Source organism: Apaloderma vittatum, unplaced genomic scaffold (assembly GCF_000703405.1).
Source record: "Apaloderma vittatum isolate BGI_N311 unplaced genomic scaffold, ASM70340v1 scaffold1266, whole genome shotgun sequence".
NCBI classification, from domain to species: domain Eukaryota; kingdom Metazoa; phylum Chordata; class Aves; order Trogoniformes; family Trogonidae; genus Apaloderma; species Apaloderma vittatum.
Window position 1 is genome coordinate 22392 of NW_009722086.1, and position 22032 is coordinate 44423.

Genomic DNA, 22032 nt, shown 5'->3' on the forward strand with positions numbered 1-22032 from the left:
GATTCTCTCTAGGTATTGGAAAGGGCATGATAAGGTGATTTAAAAAATAGCTCCAGTACAAGAAAAGCTAATTGAAACATTTTTTTGATTAAAACAATATTAGTTCCTGTGTGGCTGATAAATGAAGTGTCCAGAATAAATATGAATGGTAATTAAATTCTATTTCTATCAGTTAACAGTCCCATTTTCAAGATCTCTCCTTTACTACATAAGCACCTCAAGAAGTTCATTTCATTGGTTTACTTCATATGACGTGTTCCTGTTGCAAAGTCTTTGGTTTATGGATCAGATTCTTCTAATCAAAATGAGTGCTGATCCCTCTTTAGCAACATGGATTTTGATGCATCATCACTCTCTGGATTTAATTTGAAATGGGACATTTCTGATTTGTTTAGTTTCATAAAGAGGTGCTAGTCTAAAAGAATTCTAGAGATAAAAGATACAAATGTTTAGGGGAGTGGTAGAGCTGCAGTTTTTGTAGGTTTTGTGCTGCTCTTAATGCTGAACTTGCACTTTATAGAGTATTGTCTAGAGTTTTGTCTTTTCTGTTTTTAAACGCTTACATTACACTTTTTCCAAGTCGTCTTTTAGAATTAAGTTCTCTAGATCACAGCTACTTAGATGTTTTCCCCAGGTACTTTTTTTAAAACTCTCCTATACTTAATTCTCTTATATCTCCACTGCCGTATTACCCTCAGATCATGTGAAATGATTGCTCTTCTTAAATGCCAAGTGGATCCTCCCAATAGCTGCGGCCAGTTAGATTTACTGAATAATTCGATAACCTTATAATTTTCCTGACTGTTGGGTACCAGAGTTCCTTTTCTTGTTTCTCCCTAAAGTTGGTCAAATTACTGTCATTGCCATCTTTTGCCTTTGCAGTCCATAGTGAACTGCCCACTTAGGTGGTGTTTTACTAGTGGCCACTTTTGGTAGGTGTTCTTCCAAATGAATTCCCACTCTGTGTATCATTGAAAAATCAAATATTTCTTCCAGTCATGATCAAGGAGGGGTCGCTTTGTTTTCCACAGTTTTTTAAAAGTTCGTGCTTCCCCCTTGGGTTGTATTATTATCAATATCTTTTGATACGGATTCAAGAATTCTTAATTAGTTGTGTAATAAATTGCCTTAATTTCCTAGTTCCCCTGTCAGTTGCTGGTGCTATATAGCTAGCCACTCACTGGTTTTAAGTTTTGCAATGTAATACTACCTTTATACAGTACTTTCTCACCATACATGCTGTGTAATAAATTAAAGTATGAATGCTAATGTAGACCTGAGGGATTCTGTAATAGGAAATTCAAAGTGGATTTTTAAAATAGTAGTTTACTCTTCATAGCTTCAGTACTTTGCATCCTGTGATGACAGACAATGATATTTATTCTTTTTTATGTTGGTGAGTTTTATGAAATAATGAAATATTAATTGAAATACGGTAAACATACTTGAATTCACAATAGGAAATGTGACATGGGTTTTTAAAGTGTTCGTTACAGGGGTTTTCAGTGACCTTTTACTTGGTCACTACTGAAATAGTTACGGTGAGCAAATTGTTATTACCAGGCAGAGCAAGGAGAGTTTGTTCCGTGAAGAAGCTGTTTTCAGAGGATACTTTGATAGATGATAATGAAATGCCTTTTTCATCAATTCAGGATTTCACAACTGCTTTGGAGATGGTGGGATCACATGCTGAAAAAATGGCAATTTTTTTCATGGCAGTCATGTAAGGTATTAGAATCTGGTTAATACAGTTCCTGTATATTCTTCTACTCACTTTTATACGAAATTGCATTTCTCTTCCTTAAAAAGATGTCTGCCTGTATGTTTATTAATGACCTGGATCTTAAGTTGAATGTCATATGTAATAATATTATGCTTGTTTTCTTGCTAGGCTTTGTTCGTTAGTTATTCATGAATTTGCTTGCTAAATAATAGTTTAAAAACTGGTAGTCAAATCTGGAGCTTCCTGTGTAGCTTTGGGGGAGAATAATTTTATAGACCTGGGAGGAAGAAGGCCTATTATGAAATGTCACCTTTAAGCAAGGGCTACCTTTTTTTTAAGAGAAAAACATCTCAAAACACAATGTCATCAGACTTACTGAAAAATAAAACATCATCAAAGCAAACAAATAAACAAACAAAAAAACCTGATTGTGGTAAACATCTCAGTGACTTTACAAATATGACAATCTTATTATATTACTTGATCCTAATTCCTGAATGATAAATACATGTAATTGCAGTTATATTCTGTCTTGTTTGCCACCCTTGCAGATCCATATTTTATATTTTGTGTTTGTTCTGTCCTTTTTCTAGTATTTTTTTCTGTTTATTTGAAAAACAAATGAAATGTATATTAAAAACTCGGTATGTGCAACATGCAAATCACAATGGTATTTGATAATCTTATTAACAATGTGTTGCCATTTAAAAAAGTATAGCAGCTGTGAAGGATAGCTTGAGCATAAAGAAATCATTTCAGTTTTTCTTCAAAAACGTGAAAAGTATATGGAAAAAAGTGAAAAAATTGTATTTGTGAATAAAAGCTTGATAAGAGCTGAATGGCTTTCAGTTCCCTAGAAAATCATCCTTCTAATATTTTTGTTGGTTTGTTAATTTTCCCTGTACTTTGTGTTTAACTGTGAAAGCAATGAGTTCTGCTGGTAGCTCATACAAGAATATACTGCAATAGGTATTTGGTACTCCCTAGTCAAATTTTCAATTCATCCACTTATTGTTGCTATTATTATTGTAAATGTATTAAGGCATATCTTTTTTTATATGTGTATATGTTCTATTTATAAATATATAATTTTGTACAGTACTCTACCTCTGTTTCCATTTTATGACTTCAGTTGTCTTCTACTACAAATGCTTCTGCAAATTCTATGGTGAATTCCCCTGAAGGCAAGTTATCTGTGCTTATTCTACAAGTGGGCAAGTGCCTCTTCACGTCTGTGTTATTTAAAAAGAAACAACAAACAAAAAAAAGTGCCTAAAAATGAACAAAATCTCTCTTCCCAGAATTTAATTGCTGGTCCATTATTGGAGCCGTAGATTGGATTCAGATATCTACATAAAGGAAAGGTTTTACTCATTTCACGCTAATTTGTTATGTAAAATGTAGTTATATGTGAATGACACTTGGCATGCCTTCAATAAGCTCTGAACCAAAAACGTCTAGTGAAGAGTTCTCAGTAAGTCAATAGACTCTTCAAGGACTATTCCCTTGTTGCATTTGAACAGTTTTTCCGTAAAATGGTGCAGTAACTTTAGCATTTCACTGTAGCAGTTTCAATGTGATAATATTTGTGTTACTTCCCATGAAGTACTTTGAAAATGCATTTAGTTTTAAGTGTGGAACTTTTCTGATTAGACTGGAGTAAGGTAAAAGCCTACTGTGTGCATTGGGATCCTAAAGGACATGTATAGTGAGACATGAACACGTTAATTTATGCTCTGTAAAAGAACAAGATGCTCTATTAATAAAAAAAAGGCGCCGATTGCATATTTAATGCAGCGAAAGAAGCAAATGCTCTCTAAGTAACTTTTTTGCTAGTTTACACTGCTAAGTTTTATGGGAGCTCTAGGACTGAAAGATAAAGGAGTGGTGCAATATTGCCTATCAACTAAAATAATAGCTTTAAAGACCAATTTTCTCCTCTTAGCATGCTGTTTACTCTGACGCTTCTTGCAACATCCATGATTTATTTGCATACTTTTTTATTAAGGAAAACATCGTTACAGACCAGAGAATAGGAAGTGTTTGTAACCTTGGCACTAAAAATAAGCCAAAAGGAGAGCTTAAGTTTAAACTCTTTGGGAGTTACATAAATTTTATGATTTCTTATACCGTAGCATCAATGCAAATGAGAAGCAGCTCTGGTTTAGCATTAAGTAATTTCAGGTCATATTTTGACATGACTGTCGCTTTCAGAATAAAATGTGTTATATGGCATGCTGATATTGCTCATATTTGCCTTTACCTTGAGTTTCAACTGATGGTAGTCACAGAAGTTACTAACCAGAAGCTAAAGGGTTGTTCCCTGCTTAGTTTACAGACCCCTTACTGTTAAGCAGAAGTTGAGGACTCTCTATTTCCTTAGGTATTTTGTTGGATATTGATGCCTAAAATAAACTAAACAGTGGAATTGGGGCTGTCTGATTTTTTTATGTGTGTCACAGAACTGGGGGTGTTTTTGGTGGCAGAAGATGTGGATGTTCTAAATATTTGGTAGTTTGATGTTGAGGTAATGGGTGAAATGAACCTACTGGGAAGGTGAGCTCTTCTGGTTGCTCACCCTAACCTGGTGACAGTAACTGCAAAAATACGCGAGGGAGTTCTAGTCCTGTGCAGAAGATGTGATTTTCTGTGACACCTGGTTTTACAGGTTAGAATCAGAAGCTGCAAAGGGAATGGCTTTCTTTATTGATATTGTTTTATGAATACAAATGGGAAAAAGGTGATCTTGGAAAAGAACCTGCTGAATTGTGGAAACAAATCTGGCTTGTTTTAGTCTAAACTATTTGAATTCACTGTATATCTAGAATATGAAATGTTTGTATCATGTCTATATATGCAGTAGTCATTGTTTTGTTTACAAAGAAATATTTAGTAACAAACAAAAATTTGCACTTTTGATATTAACATCAAGCGCATGAGAGCCCTGCCTGAAATTTTCTGCTGCTCAGCTAGCTGAGAACTCCTAAACTCAGCAAAGCAAAAGGATTTTTGAGCTAGAATAGATGTGCAGTGTTGGTGCTTAACTACTAGCAACTTCTCCGCCATGCAGTAAGTTTACTGGAAGTATTTCGTGCGATTTATTGATCAATCTTCTGTTATTGCCCCATGTTATTATTCGCATTTTATTTTGGTTGCTGGCTCCACCTTGTTACTAACACCAGGATATCTTGCACTTTAAGAAACGCCAACTACTACAGCAGCACAAAAACACCCCAAACCTGAAGGCAATAGATAAAAGGAGACAATGTTGAGAAGACAGACAAAACCTATTTTCTGAGAAATGGAGATGTTTTTTTTCCTGTTACACCTGTGTACCAGCTGACATTTCTGTAAAGAGTTACATTTCGTTAACTAGGAAAGGGGAACATGGATTTGACAGATTTTTGGCCTATTGTGCATTTTGGCATGGATTTTGCTAGCATAGTAGAAGTCTCGGTAAAAATGAAATAAAAAAATACTTAACTGGTTTGCGTGCATCTTCAGTTAAATAGAAGCTTCTGGAAATGATGATTAATGTCTTGCCAGCTCTTGTTCTGTTTTTTCCTTGTTGACACTATTAGGAGAGGTCGTTGTTCTGTCAACAGAAGTACATTCTGATTTTAATCAGAATAAAGCCTCCCCTTCAAAACCTGCCAGGATCTTGCCTGCATTGTGTGCATATTTTTGTTTTGCTTTATTTGTTAAGCAGTTAAGGCTTAACTAGATTTATTCAGATACAGCTCTTGTGTAATCGTTGCCAGCTTTTATTGTGCTTGGGGAGAAGATCAAGGTGATGTGCAAGTTATTCATCTTAACAAGAGTCTTGGTTAACAGAAGAAATATAACACAGCTAATCCAGTCTGTCATTAGATATGTATTTGTACCAGGTAAATACCGGACCACAAATCACAAAGCAATATTTAACAAATCTGTTGATAATTTAGGTCAAATTTATTACGTAAACTATGGTACTTGAATAGGTCCGGTATTGTTGTCAACAACACATTACTAAGGCAACTGTTAATAAATCGTTGTAGTGTCAGTGGTACCACTTCCGTTACAGTTGGTATGTCCTGGACGCTTGAAATCAGCAGCCTCGACTCTTCCCTCAAATACTCTTGTCTTCAGTGAGAAGGTGGTTCAAAAGAGGGTACAGGAGATATTCTTTGATTCCACACAACTGAGCAGGCTAAGACTTTTTCGAGAGCGAGTTGATTTGCAGTCTGAGTAAAAATTAGTTTCAAACATGGGGTCCTGGATTCATGAAGGTAAAGAGCATTTAACTGCCATGCAGGATTTTGCTGGTGTGTGACAGCTCTGAGCGGTTTCACTGGTAAGCTTGTTGGAAAATGCTGTCGCTGAATGATCATTTTTGACAGCCTTTTATACTCTCTTTGGAGAATTTATCAATAGGTTGCAAAAGTGAATAGTTTCTCAGGGAGAAAACCCAAACAAGCCACCTTGGTCAGTGTGCTCTTAAACTTGCAGCTTTGGAAGACACAATGTAACACTTAACATGCTGTCATTAAAGGACTGTTACGACTTTTATTATATAGACTGTTTTGTAAAACATTTTTTATCTTTCTCTGTAACTGCCTTTTGTGGAAGGCACTGAGCCAGTGCAGCGTGAGTATAAAGTATCTGAAGCTTTCTAACAAAACGGAAAAAAACCCAAACTCACTGGCTGAGAACTTTTAAGTTGCTGAATTTTAATATATTTCATAGTATCTATTGTTCTGTAGCTCTGTGCTTTCTTTTATAATGCATTTTGTAGATTGCTCACAGTCTGTAATATTGAGCATAACTGTTATTTTTACTCTGTTCCTGCTTCTGATACACGCACACAACACAGCTGTACTTTTCTGCTCTGTCTTGGGTGCAGTCTCATGTAGAACACACTCTTTGGAGCTGCCTTATATTTGCAGGCAACATGAGATTTTTCATTTATTTTCTGTATGATTATTTATAGACCAGTGGTTCCTGTGAGCTGTCAGGACTGTGGCCTCAGCAGAGGCATGGAGAGTTGGATATTTTCTGGGGCAGTGGCTCCAGTTCCAACTGCAGCAGCTGTCTGTTTGTGGATGGTGCAGAATCCCAAGTACTGGAAGTTTTCTTGATTGCACAAACACACTAATAATATCCAGGAGCCCAGTGTAGGTGAAACTTTGTTGATAACTAGGAAGGCCTGAATAGGACAGCTTCCTGAGTCCAGTAACTCATCCGTGACAAAAAGTATCCCACTGTTTTCCAGAGCTGTGTTGTGGAGGTGAATGATTTCCTGTCTGTCGTCTCCTTCCTCCTGCTCCCTGGCTTTGAGCTTCTCTCCAAGCTGGAATTCTGGATGATTCTTCCACAGCAGAAATCACAGCTTAATTTCTCTGGCAGATCAATTAAATTCTAAATCAGCAGTTACAGAGTGTTTGACTGTAGTACTTCCCGATCCCAGTGAGTCATGTTGGTGACCTGTGTTCCTAACATGCCATCATCCACAAATATTTATAGACTGTTGTGATTTCCTCTCCGTCATGACATATTAATGAGCAACCGAATACTGATTTATATATGTGTTTGCATAATGAATCAGTTCTGCCTTTGTATGTCATTTTTCCAAAGAAATATTTAGGAATACCAAGTGGTGATGCACTTCATCTGCAACTGCCTCTTTACAAGGCAGAGGTGCCTTTGCATCGTGACAGTAACTGAATGTTAAACAAACCAAAATCCACATGGCTGGGAGGGGTGTTCTCTGGGGGCATCCGGACTGAAATCCAGTAGTGTTGCTGATAGGAACTAAGACTAACGCTGTAATCAGTCAGGTATCAGGACTGTGGGTTTGGGAAAAATCCCTCAAGGGAGGATTTGCTTTTGAAAGAAGTGCAAAACCTGAGGCTTTGGAGGCAAGGTAAGCCTGAGGATGGCATCTCTTGAAGATAATGGAATTTGGACTGTGAGGGTCATTTGGAGACTTAGGCTGACTTGGTACTTGCTGACCAAAATGAGGGGGGAAAAAAAATCCTTTGTCCGTAGCTTTAATATATTGCAATGATTTACTTCCCATATCTGACTCTTTCATCATAGCTCAGTGAGTAACTTTTACTACCAGTTAAGGAAGGAGGAACTAGACACACCCAAAGCCTCGTCAAACCAGTGATGGAAAGGCAATCCCTCACTAGCTCCCCCATGCTGTCTATAATAGCTCTGCTAAAACTCTCGCTGGTGGGATTTTATGTTACGCCAGTGAGAAGTATTGTTTTTAGAGAAGTGTAACATTTCCTTGTACTTTTATTACATACCTTAGTTTTTCCCTGATTGCATGGTTGTTCCTTTATGCTTTTCTATTTGCCTTGTGTGAACTATTTTAAAATGATGCCATGTGCTGTATGCTGATACACGCAGTGGTGAGCTTTGGATGCTCTTGAATGGCTTGGGAAATGAGAACTTTGTGTGATTCTGAAAGTGTTTGTTGTTCTTCAGCAACAGTAACTTGTAGGATATTTTAAATTTGAAGCAAAAAGTCGAAGGCTACTCTGTGTTGTATGAGATATACAGATGATCAGAGTGATCATACCTCTGGCAGGGTTTTGGGGTTTGTTTTTCTTTAATGCTGTTCAGGTGGGATTTTTTGCATAAAATTGGACTGTTAGATTGAGCAAGTAAGATGACACATGAAATCTTGGTTTTGATAGATTTCCAGAAGAAGCAGCCAGATGATGACTCTACTCCCAGCACAAGCAACAGCCAGTCAGATTTGTTCTCTGGAGAAACGAACAGTGACAACAGCAATACCTCTCTAACTACGCAGGCCGCTAACTCCAACCAGCAACTTTTGACAGAACTGAATGTAACTTCACCGAGCAAAGAGGAATGTAAGTGCACGAGTCCTAAGCGACAGCAAAGCAGGCATAAACATTTTACTTTGTTCTCAGGCTTATGTTTCACCAACTCCCTTTGGAAGTAAATGCCCTGTCTTAGGGTGAAGGGAAAGGTTAGAAGTAATTTACAAAACAGACATTTATGGCTTTAACTCGTTGCATGTTTATCTAGACTGCTGCTAGATTACTTGCATGAAACTTAAGTTTCATGTGGCAATCCACCTCTTCGTTCATAACCCATGTCTTTTATTGAACTCAGTCAGGCAAGAATTCTCCCTGAAGGTAAGCTGGGAAGTTAGCAAACACAGTGAGATAAAGTTGTCTTTTAAATTACTCTAAACCTCTATATAAGTTCATCTTGTCACTATTAAATTGTTTTAAATTCTACATTCTAAAGCTTAAACTCAAATATGTAATTTGTAGTTTTATTTTCCTCCAACTGTAGTTTTATTTTTAGAAGGTGCTCTATTGAGAGAATTCCTCTTAAGCTGAGGTTATGGTGTTGCTGGTAAATAGATGTACACACTGAGAAAAACATACTTATTTTTTAGCAGGAAATCTGCAAGAGCTACTCCAGTTCTTTGGTGTTAAGGCAACTGCTGGAAGTAATGCTGACAAAGCACTAGAACTAAAAGTCTTTGCTATGTAACACTTGTTTTCGGTTGTGTTAACTGTTTATGTAGGATGATGTTGCTGAGTTGCTGAAGTATTTATTCTGTTCACAGGTATGTAGACTTTGTGTGTATGTTCTTTTTGCTTATGCAGATTGGCCGTGGACAAAGCACAAAGTGTCATTTTGGGATTGTGGTAGTTTTTTAGGCTAACTAAAGTAATTTTTTAAAATTGAGTTATTGTTTTCTGTCTATATGTGAGAATATTGTTAGAAATACAGCAGTGTTCAAATGTGAATGTTCTGATACCAGTTCTTGTAATAAGACTAAACTTGGTGTGTAACTCTTGTCTCTCCTTCACATACAGTTGCTGCTCACCACACATTATCCCATCTCTCCTTTTGTCCAGTACTTCTTCAGGGGAAACTACTCTGCTGTAAAAACGAGGCCTTAAAACAACCTTTCTAGAGAATTCAGCAAGATATGATGCTTTAGCAATACATTTGGGTTATCACAGGGCAGTGGGCTCCAGCACTTCTGCTGCTTATTAGCCAGGTTCTACTGTTGACAGGGTGCTGCTCCAGTGCTTACTGGGTCAGGTTTTCTGAAAATTTGTTCAGTTAGGAATTAAATTCTGTTACAACAAACTGTTTCTGTTGTGGCTGAGAAGGACCTGGGGCTAAGTGGGAAGGTGATTACAGGAATGAGAAGGAGGGAAGGAAATTAAACAGTGTCCTTCATCCTGAATTGCTGCAAGCTTGTGAACATACACTGAAGGTGATGGATATTAGGCAGCACAGCCTACAGAGCATTTGAAAGTATTACCTATAAAAAAAATTCTTTATGACTTCCTGCTGGGGTGATTTTAAGTGAAATACAGTGGAGAGATTTATTTACAGCTTGAGCTCTCTGCCTTCTCTCACATCCCCACTACCTCTTTAATGAAGCTTAATATCATTTATCAGAAATAATTACACACAGATGGAGCTTTTCTGATAGATAATGGCCTCAGCATGGCAGATTCTTTCCTGTAATGAAGAATGCCCAAACTTTAAATGTCTTTTTGATTTTAATTTGAGAGCGTCTTTTTCTGTGCGATATTTATTTTGCAGCAAGTTCTCTGAAGCATGCACTGCTCTCATTACAGCTGTGTTCTTCAAAGATTGGTACTTTGCAGTGCGTCTTGGTGATGTACACCTCTGTGCTATTCTGAATAGAATTGTGGTAATTTGCCAGAAATCAATGTATGGAATCATTATGGTAATCCCTATCAGTGGAGTACTGGGAAGGATTCTTGTGGTGTATTCCATTCCCCTTTCTTCTCTTTCAAGCTTTTCAGGAGAGTCTGACATCAAAGCATTTGCCATAATACTTGAATCCAGAGGGTAAACAGATTGGACAGAATTGCAGTAAGTCATTTAGGCAATTAACAAATTCCATTCATGTTACAACAACTGAAGAAAGCCATAGAAATCTCGTGTGGCAAGAGTCATATTCTGTGTCAGAGAAAGTGAGGGATTTTTTTTGTACTTAAAGTAGCCATTTCTTTTTTTAGCACAGAATGGATGACATAGGACGAAAGTTCCACGGACTGCAATTTGCAGGAGTTCAGTTTGACAGCAAGCAAGCATTTCTGCCTTCTTTTGTTACTATTTTGATTTTCTGTGAAAATTGCATTTGCATTCCTGAATTTACACAACGACGTGGTAGTGACTTTCCGTCTCCTGCCACTCAGTTCTGCACAGTCACCTGATTGCTGATATCTCTCCCCCGGTAGATTAAAGGCAGTTCCCAGTCTCACAGTTACAATCAAGAAAAATGCCTTAAATATTTATGCAACAAAGTGAATCAAGCTTCAGGACTTCTTTTTTTTTTCCTCCTTCACCTTTGTTTTGTTTTCATGAAGTATTGCTCATCACCAATTTAAAAAGGATGGTGTTGCAATTTAGGGGGTGAACATACCAAGAATTCCCACCCCCCACCCCCCATATGCTTTTTGAGTTTTGTTTTTCTATGCAGAACCTTCAGGTCTCATCAGTTGCAGAAATAAGCTTTTGGAGACGAGGAGTAAATTGATACTGATATAGCTTTATTAAGTCTAGGTTTGCGTGGATTTTAACGTTGCTTCTCAATAGATGGTTAAATCAGTCTAATGTTTGTTCTTCTGGTGCTTTATGTACAGAAAAGTTTCTCTGTTCAAGTTCTCGTGAAGTTTTTATCTATTGTCTTTTTTCCCTTCCATCTCCTCTCTTCATTTAGAAGGCCCTAATGGTGGTTATTTCAGTGTCAGTCACCATATGAGCAGCTTGCTCTGTCAAAGATTCCTTTTTCTTACTGGATGGGCAGAGTTTTTGTTTATTTTTAATAGACAGAGAAAAAGGGATTTGACAATGGCCCTTCCTTCTCTCTCTCTCCCTACCTCTACCCACCAGCACTCTTTAAAAAAAAAATTGACTTATTAAGGAAGATTCTATGTATTTTGGTAGAGAAAAGGTCACACTGCACTTGGAATAATTTTGCTTAGTTTCAAGCCTTCATTGCTTTCTTTGAGGCTGTCACATTATTTTTTCTGTCACTGCGTGAGTAGACCTAAAGCTGATGCTGTGCAGGTTTAAAACTAACTGTGGTGTTATGTGATGGGAGAAATGTCAACGTGAACAACTCCGTCTCTGGCAGCTGGATCAGATTTGATATTTCAGTTGTTCTGAGCTTTGGTTGATGTGATACTGTTTAATTATGTGTTTAACTCTTCCTGGCCTCCTTGAATTAGCAGGAACCATGAATGAAAAAGGACAAAAGGAATATCTGCTATATCTAGAACAGTTAAATGCTCTACATTTTTACACTGAAGACTTTGTATGAAGATACACAAAGAACTGAGCTATTACTATAATTGTCAAAAAATACAGTGATTTCAGCCCAGAAAGGAGGTGATGATTGCTGATCACACCTTAACCTCTGTATGTGCTGAATTTTAGATGCCTAAATATGAGATTTAGGGCTGAATGTCTGTAAACTTTGGCTAGTTATTGTATACCCTCCAGAATTTTAGCTGTTATATGTCAAATTAAGTGTTTAGAACATTATTAGTTTATCTCAAATCACTTAAATGCGCAAGAGAAAATCGGAGAATGCTTTAAAACATTGTTTGTTGAGCATTTGCATGTGCTGAAGCACCATAATAACTCTGACTATAAAGTTATTTTGGTGAAATAACTTTATGTACATAAGGTGTACTACATCTGGGACTGAGATGCACCAGGCTTCTGTAAGAGATCTCTGGCAGAAAGGTGAGAGATTGTTTGTTGTTTTGGGTTTTTTTCCTACCTATTGGATGTTTATATTCTGAATTTCACAGCTTGTTGAAGCATGACTGTGTAAAAAGCTGCATAGACTATAGTACTAGAAAAGTAATGATATTTTTTCTGTCTCTGGAAGAAAAAAACCTAATCTTATGTCAGTTTTTTTCAACATAACCTTATGAAAAATGGATAAATAAGAGCATCCTTTTTTTGACACTATGCAAAAGGTTTCTACCGATTTATAATGACTTCACAGCATTTCCATTTTGTCAGCAGTCAGTGATGACAGCTTTCCTATGTATGCTCTGAAAATAATTTTGTATTATCCTTAACTGTGTTTTGTGCCTTTTAAGTAAGGACAGTGATTTTTAAAATGATAGCTGCTCTTGGATGCTCTACTTTTTATCCTTTTCTAAATGACCTGGCTTTGAGAAGTCAGTCACTCATTGCAGTAGGAGTCAATTTTGTACATCCTGTCATTTTTTTCTAATTCAGGCTACAGGGAACTTCATTTTCTGGCTCATCTCTGACTGAAAGATACGTGCATACCCACTTCTGTAAGGTATTACAGGTATAAACAGACTAAGCTAACTGCCTGTTTTTGTTATGCTCACCACAGGTGGTTGCAGGAAATAATTTGCTTTGTTGCTAACCTGATTTATTCTGATACAACTTCGTACGTTTTTTTCTGAGATCCAAAAGAATGCAATAGCTTAAAATAATAATTCTGAGGCACAAAACTAGCCTACCTGACCCACATGATTTAATATTGCAATTAAAGTTGTACCCAAACATCACTGAGAAAGGTGCAGCTGGGTAGTGGTGAATAATTCTAGTCAACTCACAAGATTGTCATGTGTTCTTTCTACAAGTGCTCAATTTTGTGCATCTTGTATCAAAGCAAGGGGGGACACACCTCTAATATAGAATATGCACCTGGCTGGTTTTTTATATACTAGTTATCTTTGGATTTCTGTGCTACAGAATAAGAGGTAGCTATTTTCTCAGGCTTTTTCTTTTATTTATATAACAGTAAAGGTGCCTTACATCATAAGGGATTTTTTTTAAAGCTTTGTTTTTATTAGACACTGTATGCAAATAGCATTTTGGTACTGTTTTTAATGTTAAAATTAAAACTAATTCAGATTTTCATTTTGGTTATCATCAAACCTGGATTTTTATGAATATTCATCACAAAATACATGCTTTTTTAGTATCGATGCAAACACTGTTTGTCTGGGAGTCTGCAAGAAAGCTTTCAAATATAAAGCCATATTGAGTTATGGACTATTTGAGTTGTTTTTTGAGAAGCGCTACTAGTATTAGGTGCCAGTACAGAATATAGAACAAAAGTGTCTAGTAGAAATGTCGCCTTCATCAAGTTTTCATGGCACGAGGATCTTTTTGTACGCTTCAATCTAATCCCTACAGTCCCAGCTTCGTTTAAAGAATATTTCTGTTTCTTCTGTTTTCATCTTAAGCCAAGATCTGGCACATAGATTTATGAAATGAACACTTCTTTCCACATCTGTGGCATGATAATTTTGAAGCATAATGAAGACCAATGGAATAGTACCACTGTTAATTGTTCTCTCTGATTTATAGTCGCTTCACACTGCAGAGTAGACAGTGTATCCTAGGGTCCCATTTATTACAGTGAAAGGACCTCATGGAACATGAAACAGAAACACAGTCGCATAAGAAAAATGTGGATTAGAGCTGCACAGCTATCAAGGTTACATAAAAATTACTTATAAACTATCATTTAACTACTGGTTCCAAAAGCAGATTTTTACACCCTAGCTTACACCTGTTAATTAGGAAATTATCATGTCTATTTTGCAAAGGGGGAAACTGAGGAAAATCAGGTAATGTAATGAGGCAATAGCAGGGAAAAAAATGGAATCTCTATCCTGTCTCCGTTTACTGTGTTATAGTTGTTACATTTACCAACTGTTCAGCAGCAGCAAAGCAATCCAGATTTCACTTTCTTCTCCAAAAGCTGCATGTAGATAAAAATCCACAAAAGTATATAATGGCAGATTTGTAAAACTAGATTTTAAAAAGTATGCATTTGCATGTGATATAATCCTCTTATCTGTTTAGTAGTGACATTAAGTATCATGCATCTTACCTATTCTGTAGCAAATAAGCAGTTCTTAAAGGCTATAAAGTTCGTTTGCTTTTTTTCCTTAAAGAGAGTGTGTTCTGCCTGCAGACTGAATTTAGAGATTTATGCTCCTGTTTGCTTACATATTGGTGTTTGTAATCAATGACTGGTTTCAAACTCCATTGCTTAGATAATTGGATTACGTCTTTACCAATTCAGGAAACACACAACTAGATTACTGGTTTGGACAGGTTTCCAAAGGTGGGTTCTTTCCTGTATTAAAAATAGCCACGAAATTTTCCCTATCCTGGCCACAACACTGCAGTCCAAGGAAATTCAGCTCTTACTTATTACCGACTTCCAGCCAGTTGCATGCAGGGAGTTGTTGTGCTTTTTCTGGGAAGGAATCAGCACGATACTGAAAGCTCCAAGGAGTGTTTGCGTGTGCTTATGTCACTGTGATCAAGTGCTGTTGAGCATCAGGCTCCTTCACTTAACGTTTTCATGTTTGTTTGTTACCTGGCTTGCAGTTTGTGTTATCTGTAATTGTTTCAGTGTGTTATTGTAATCTTAGGCTTTGTACTTTTGCACAAGGTTGGTTTCACTCTGTTCTCCATGTCTTCCTCTGCTCAGTAAGTGCTTCCAAGTGCTGTTCAAATACACTTGACACATGTAGTCTGGGTTCAAACTTAGCACTTCCTTGAACAGCAAGAAGTGGGGGGGCTCTTCTAGTATTTCACTTTTTCCTGCACAGGAATTTCTGAGTGAGTGGAGTCACTTCAATTTAGAAAGACTTCAGGAAGGGCCAGAGAAGTTACCCTGACTCCAGGTATGTTCTACAGGACAGAAGGAAGGGAGGTGGACAATGTACAAAAGCATTCTAAAGGTCAGTTTAAACAAAGAAATTTTAAGAGTCTATAATATTAAATAATATCAATATCAACATATATATAGAAATAGGAGTAATACATATCTAATTTTACTAGTTTAGAGAGTTAGCAGAGAAACAGGTTTTGAAACTGTTTTTCCAAATAGATATATTTGTAGTACAGTTAACAGTAAGTTACAGAAAGCCTAGGGATCTCAGAATCCAAAAACATAGCAGCTCGTAGTATTTTTGCATTTTTAATTATCTTCTCTTGGGGTTAAGTTGTTGCTGGGCACTGGCTGCTTTTGTTTGAAGAGGAGTTGCAAATGCCAGAAACCTGATACTAGAAAAAAAATAGGAGCAGAAGGGTTAATCTGTTAATTGGCTATAGAGTAGAAAGATACCTTTATTCTTCCATTTTAATCTCTTGTTTGTGCTGAGGGAAAAAAAGGCAGTCTACAGCTCTGTGGGTTATGATAGAAGCTAGATGTGTGTGGCCTTTCACTGTGCACTGAAGTGTTTCATGTACCACAGTTAAATTCCTTTGAAACAGTTATTTTTCTGGGAAGGAAGGTGCAGATATATCCTGGATCACGCTAAGTTCTAAGCCTGTCTTTGTGTATAGCCAAGAAGGACTGTTTTTTTGTTTTCCCACTTCCCTTTTTGTTTCCTGCAGAATTTTTATCAAAGCTGTGGGAAATATCCTATCCTGTTTCAAATAATGCAAAGATGCCTGTATTACCTGTTATATATACCAAAAGATTCAACATAATGACTTCCATGTAGAATTGTGCAGTCAAGCCCATACTACATAGTATTGAATTATGCATGACATTTTTAATGGTGGAACAAGAAACTGTAGCAGAAGAAAGTTCTGCAGAGGACATGCCTGGTTATTAGGCACTGGTGTACGTGCATGCAAATCAATCCCAAGATATTCTTTGTTGAAACTCTTGTGCTGTACAAATCAAAGCTATATGAAAGTAATACCTAATGAAGGAAGATGAATAAAAGAAAAACTCTGGCACGGTGTAGAGCGGAATACATACCAAGTTACTGTACTTTGGAAAGTGAGAAATAAAGATCTCATGTTTAGATGTATGTTGAAAGTATCCATTAATGTCAATATTTACTGTACAATAATTGCAAGGATTAATCTTGTTTAATAGTCCACAGTGATGATGCTTGTCAATGTCTATTCAGTAAAAACTGGGTGAATGTAACTAGAACTATTTAAAAAAAAAGCTGCTACATCTTAAGCAGCAGCTGTGGTCTAGAGTCAGTTTATTGAAATATACCCTGTTGTATATATATTGATATATTCCATATCCTGTCACAAATACTGTTTGTACAAATCCTTTAATGAAACTAAATACTATATACTTGGTCTTTGAAAGTTGAGGCTGACTTAACAGCCCTGCTGTGTAATTTTTCTGAATATCCAAAAGGCCTCAATACAGAACATGGTAAGGGTTCTGTTGCAGTGTGGATTTTCTTCCGAAATGCACAAAAGCCTATCCTAGGCATTTTTGAGCCATCTTCAATAGTATTACTAACATAGATCAAGGTGATATTTTTGGTTTTTCTATTCTAGCCTACAAAAAGATATGTTGTATAAAAATGCTAAGCATACTTAACCATTTCTTGTTGTTGTAAATTGGTTGCTGCTTACTGGTGCTGTCAGGCCTGCAGTGGGCATCACCGTGGTGGAACCAGGATGCTTGATCCATCCATCTGGGATGCTTTCCTGTTGGCCAGGGAAGGCTTCCAGCCCATGCCTCGCTGCGCTCCTTGCTGCAAACGCAAGCTCAACTCTTCTTGTAGGCAGACTTCTCTCTGTGGGGAGGTCCCACCGCTCCCCTCCACTTACCTGTCGATTTCCGCCACTTCTCACCAACTCCCTCCTCACCACCCTGCAAAATCCAGCCATACCTCGCAACACGGTCTGTAACTTCTGCCAGCTGCTGATGCTGTTGCCTGTCGCTTGCAGCAGTCGTGTGTTCGGGGTAGTTTCCGTGTCCTGTTCACTTTGCTTCACCTCAGGCCGGGCCCTAATGAGCTGCCTCAGTTTGCCTGCAGGCCAAACGCTGTCTTGTTGGCCTTTGTAACCACTCCTTTAAAGATTGCCTGTTGCAGGGTTATGAAACGGTGTATGTTGCTCGAGGGACACTTTGGGAGAACAGAAAACTCAGGAAGCTTATCAGTCCTTCTCTGGAAAACTGAAAGTCTAAAACTGCAAGATCTTTGCTGCCAAATGCATTTCGTTGAAATCAAATGCACTGAAATAATTCCCTCAGATCATTCCCTCCCAGTTGCAGAAATTTCTCCTTCCCTGTTTCCCTTTCTAGTGTTATAATGCTCTGAGTTTTACAGGGTAGACAGAGTTAACCAGGACCTGATGCTTACTGAAAAATCGAAAGATAAACTTCAAGGGAAGGCATCTCAGAGAAGATCAAAAAGAAACAGTTTACTACCAGGCCAGACTTGAAAATATTTGAAAAGAGAAAAACGTTGCTAAAAGCCACAGTGCTACTTTCCAGACACATGAAGACTGGAAAAAGAAATTAAGGGAAAAATATTTTTCAGGGGTTGAAGACTTGTGTTAAAGATTGTCCCATCACGCTAAGCTCTCCTGTATTGCCAGCATAGTACTCATATATCACCAGCAGTCCAGTGCAAACCTGATTATTGATATTTTGATAGCCAAACTCTACTAGATCTAACTTAATTTCAGGCTCTCCAGCATTATCCAATCTGTAATATCCAATTATCAAAGCTATAATATGTTATTACCACTGGTAAGGCAATTTGTCTTGGCTTCACTGTATAACCTTGATTTTTATTTATTTATTTGGTTTTACTGCAAGTCACTGGGTACGCTCAATTGGTTGCTATTTTAACAAGATCTCTGGAGAACTCTTCAACAATGATGCATGTTAAGAAAACAGCCAGAGAGCAATTTACTACTAAGCAGATACCAGATGACTGGGCAAGAGTCCAGAGTTCAACAAAAAAGGACTTAAACATGGAAAGAGTTTGTCACCATTGTGCCATGCTTTGAAAACATGAGAACAAGATAAGAGGCAACGTTACTCTCTCGCTGGAGTCAGTGGCAAGGTTTCTGCTGACATCAGGAAAGCAATCCTTTCGTCCTCTGCCTTACTTGTGGGTTAGATATGTTTCTAGCTTTGTTCTGGCATAAATCATACCTTTGTCTACGCTGGAAGAATTGCAGTTACAGTACGTTTTTTCCTAAAGCTGCCTCTTGAGGTATTTCTTTATTATAACATTAACATAACTTGTCTATTTGTCCCACCTTCTCATCTGTTTTTTTCAGTGCAAGACATTCAGATTTGACTAGAAAAGAAATATTGAGAACAGTAGATGCCTTCCATGTGTACTTTCCAAAGACAAGTGCTCCTTAGCATTTTATATTCCTAAGTATAATCTTGATGTAGTTGTAAATGTTAAGTATAGGTGGTATTTTGAGACATATGATCTTCTCTGTTTCCAGGTGGGCCATGCACAGGTACAGCTCATGCCTCGTTAACCACACCAACCAAAAGATCTTGTGACTCAGGTATGTGTTTTGTGGGGATCGAGGAATTAAATTTTGCATGATACGTAGCTGCGTAGTTATAGTTTAATACTCAAGGGTAGTAACTATATCTGGCAAATGCCAAATGGAAATAAATATTATTGCTTTGCTGCCAGAAGTGTATATGGAAAAGGATTTGTATGGCAGGTAGTTCATTTCAGAGTTCTCTTAAACATAATTCCATAAATATACTATGCTTTCAGTTAATCTTTGTAAGCATAAGACATACAGGAGTAATCAGTTTGATTTAAATGTCATGATTGAGATAAGTGTTCTGGAAATCCCCCCCTTAGATACAAAGTATTGAGTAGAAGACTGGTGTATGTTGTCTTTGCTTTCCCTGATGGAAGATGATGTTTGCGTTGAGACTAGATGTTACCTGCTCTAGGTCTTTTGATGACTTTATTTCTATGTGGAAGATATGGATGGAGAATCTCTTGCAGAGCTAGTCTTGGTAGTAACATGTCAGGTCATTGCCAAGTGGAAGCTGCTGCTTCTGCAGCAGATCTGTCATGAAGAATCATGTGAGCACTCATTGAGGCAGGAAGCCAAGTTACCTCCATTGGCTCAGATCTACTTTGGTTTTGCATGGATTAAGGAGAGCACATGTGATCCTTTCCACCAGCTCCACTGTAGGAAAACAACCTCCTGTGGAGTCAGTGTCAGGTGACTAGGTTGCGGTAATGTTCTAGCAGTCTGTATTTCCAAAGTATTTCTTTGTCTGTATTTGCCTTTATGTACCAATTGAGCTGGATTGAGTGTGCAGGAAGGGTATTCCTGTCTTATTCTTTCAGGGAGTTCAAGGTAAAGTTCCTCTGAAGTCATTCTTTCAAAAAATGTTGTAAGTTACTCTGTGTCTGGCTGAACTGTAGTTACCCCCGTTTGGTCGCCATGTATTGCCTGATCTAGTTGAGAGGTGTCCCTGCCCATGACAGGGAGGTTGGATTAAATGATCTCTAAGGTCCATTCCAGCGTAGGCCATTCTATGGTTCTATTCCATATATGTGTGCTGCTAGCTGGCAGTGAATGTGTGATGATGCACGTTGGCTTGGCCTGCGTGAAGAAAGGTTAAGGAAAATCTGCATTAGCTTGCTCTTGGTGCAGATACAGACCTCTGAGGTAATTCATAATAATCTGTGACAATGCTGTGAGTATTATTTGCCAAAGAACTCTCAAGTTTGGCACTGGAAGATGCTGGATCCAGCTTCATCAGAATAGGAAGACTGTGGATTTTCTTTTCTACATAGCCATGGAGGTGTACCTAAACAGGACGCAACGTTTTCCGCTGTATCCCTTGCAAAATGATCTGCTTTGCTCAGGCTATTACTAAATTGTATTTTCTTTCTGTGTTAGCTGTTGCAATGTTTAACTGTTTGTCATTGCATGGTATTTTAAGAGCTTTGTAGGAGACTATAGATACTGAAGACTGAGAGTACTATAGGAACATTTAAACAAAATGTGATTAGCAAAAAGGCAGCTAAGCCCACTGTTTGCAGTGTCAAATGGCAACAGTAAAAGCTTCTTAGCATAAAGCAGATGATGCTACGAGACATGCTGAAAAATATCCATAATATACTGTCCATATAATAAATACATGTAATAGCCAAAATATCCAAAATATACTGAGCTTTGCTCAGTAGTTCTCTTATTTTTTGTTTATGCTAGTGTTTGGTCCCTACATGCTTGTTAATCATTTGACTTCTTTTGCAAGAAAACAGGATCTTAATTTGATGCCACAAGTCTCATTTTCAGTCAACTAAACCTAATGATTTTATATTACCTCAATTTCCCCCAATGTTTTTGCACTGTTTGCTCGGTGTTCTGCATATTTTGTTTGTAGTCCCTTACACTAACAAACCCGTTATGAGGAGTTAAAATTTTCTTCTCCAGAGCTTGAATTTTCAGCAAATTTTCCTTTTTTAAAAACAAATTACCATGTTTTCCAAGTCTGCATTTGGAAATCCATACAAATCTAGGAATTGACAAGAAAATAATGGCTGCAAAATATTACCTGGAAATAAGCAGTAGGCTATGAATAGGTGAATATTTAACACTACATTCACTTCAGCTTAGTGTTTCATCCTGGGAAGCTATTTAGGTGATACAAGCAGTATTTGTCAATACTACATATTGTATAAAAGCCTCTTTTCTGTAAGTATTCTACATTTCTTCTGCTTGGAAGAGCTTTGAAGGAAGAATGTTTTGGTGGAATTCATCTGTGTAATTTTTTTTCCCCCTTCAAGCATAGTTTTTCCCTAACGTCTGCCATATATCAGCTTTTGAGACAGAAAATTAGAAAATTGACCTACTTATCTTGTATGCAGGTTCCTGTCAGGAGGATATTAAGGAAGACATAAACCTTTCATATTTTATTAGCATTAATGTAACCATTGAAGAAAGATCAAAACGGTAAATCTGCCAAGACACAGGAAAAGTTCTTTTACCAAAAAAGAGTTTTTACCTCATGCACTTGTCAACCTGCATGCTGAAGGAGCCGTTCAGATAAATTGTATTATGACACCGATCAAAACGGTAAATCTGCCAAGACACAGGAAAAGTTCTCTTACAAAAAATGAGGTTTTTACCTCATGCACTTGTCAACCTGCATGCTGAAGGAGCCATTCAGATAAATTGTATTATGACACCAAATAGTCGTTTTTTTCTTCCCTCCGTTCATTGCTGTGGTAAAAAGTATTTCTACTCCAAAGCGTGCCCACAGGACAAGGATTATAATGAAAAGAATGTATAAAGCCTTGCAGTCATTCCGTTGGTCAATGCCTCAAAGGTTTTTGAGAGCCAGCAATCTGAAGATTTTGTAGCAAAAACGATGGGACTGTGTGGCCTAGCTTATAGCTCCTTACGGATTTTGATTTGTTTCTTAACATGAGGCTTCCTCCAGTCAGTAGGGTGTCCAGATCCCATTTATATTGGGTGCCCATGGCGGGAAA

General features: G+C 37.5%; 1 protein-coding gene across 1 annotated transcript in view; it reads left to right on the plus strand.

Moving 5' to 3' along the window:
- ZFAND3 (zinc finger, AN1-type domain 3) overlaps positions 1–22032 on the plus strand; it is an 80497-nt gene that overhangs the window by 22300 nt on the left and 36165 nt on the right. Inside the window, exons 2-3 of the mRNA XM_009871617.1 lie at positions 8410–8589; positions 19001–19066. Coding sequence (XP_009869919.1) covers positions 8410–8589; positions 19001–19066 — 246 coding nt within the window. The remainder of the gene's footprint in view (positions 1–8409; positions 8590–19000; positions 19067–22032) is intronic.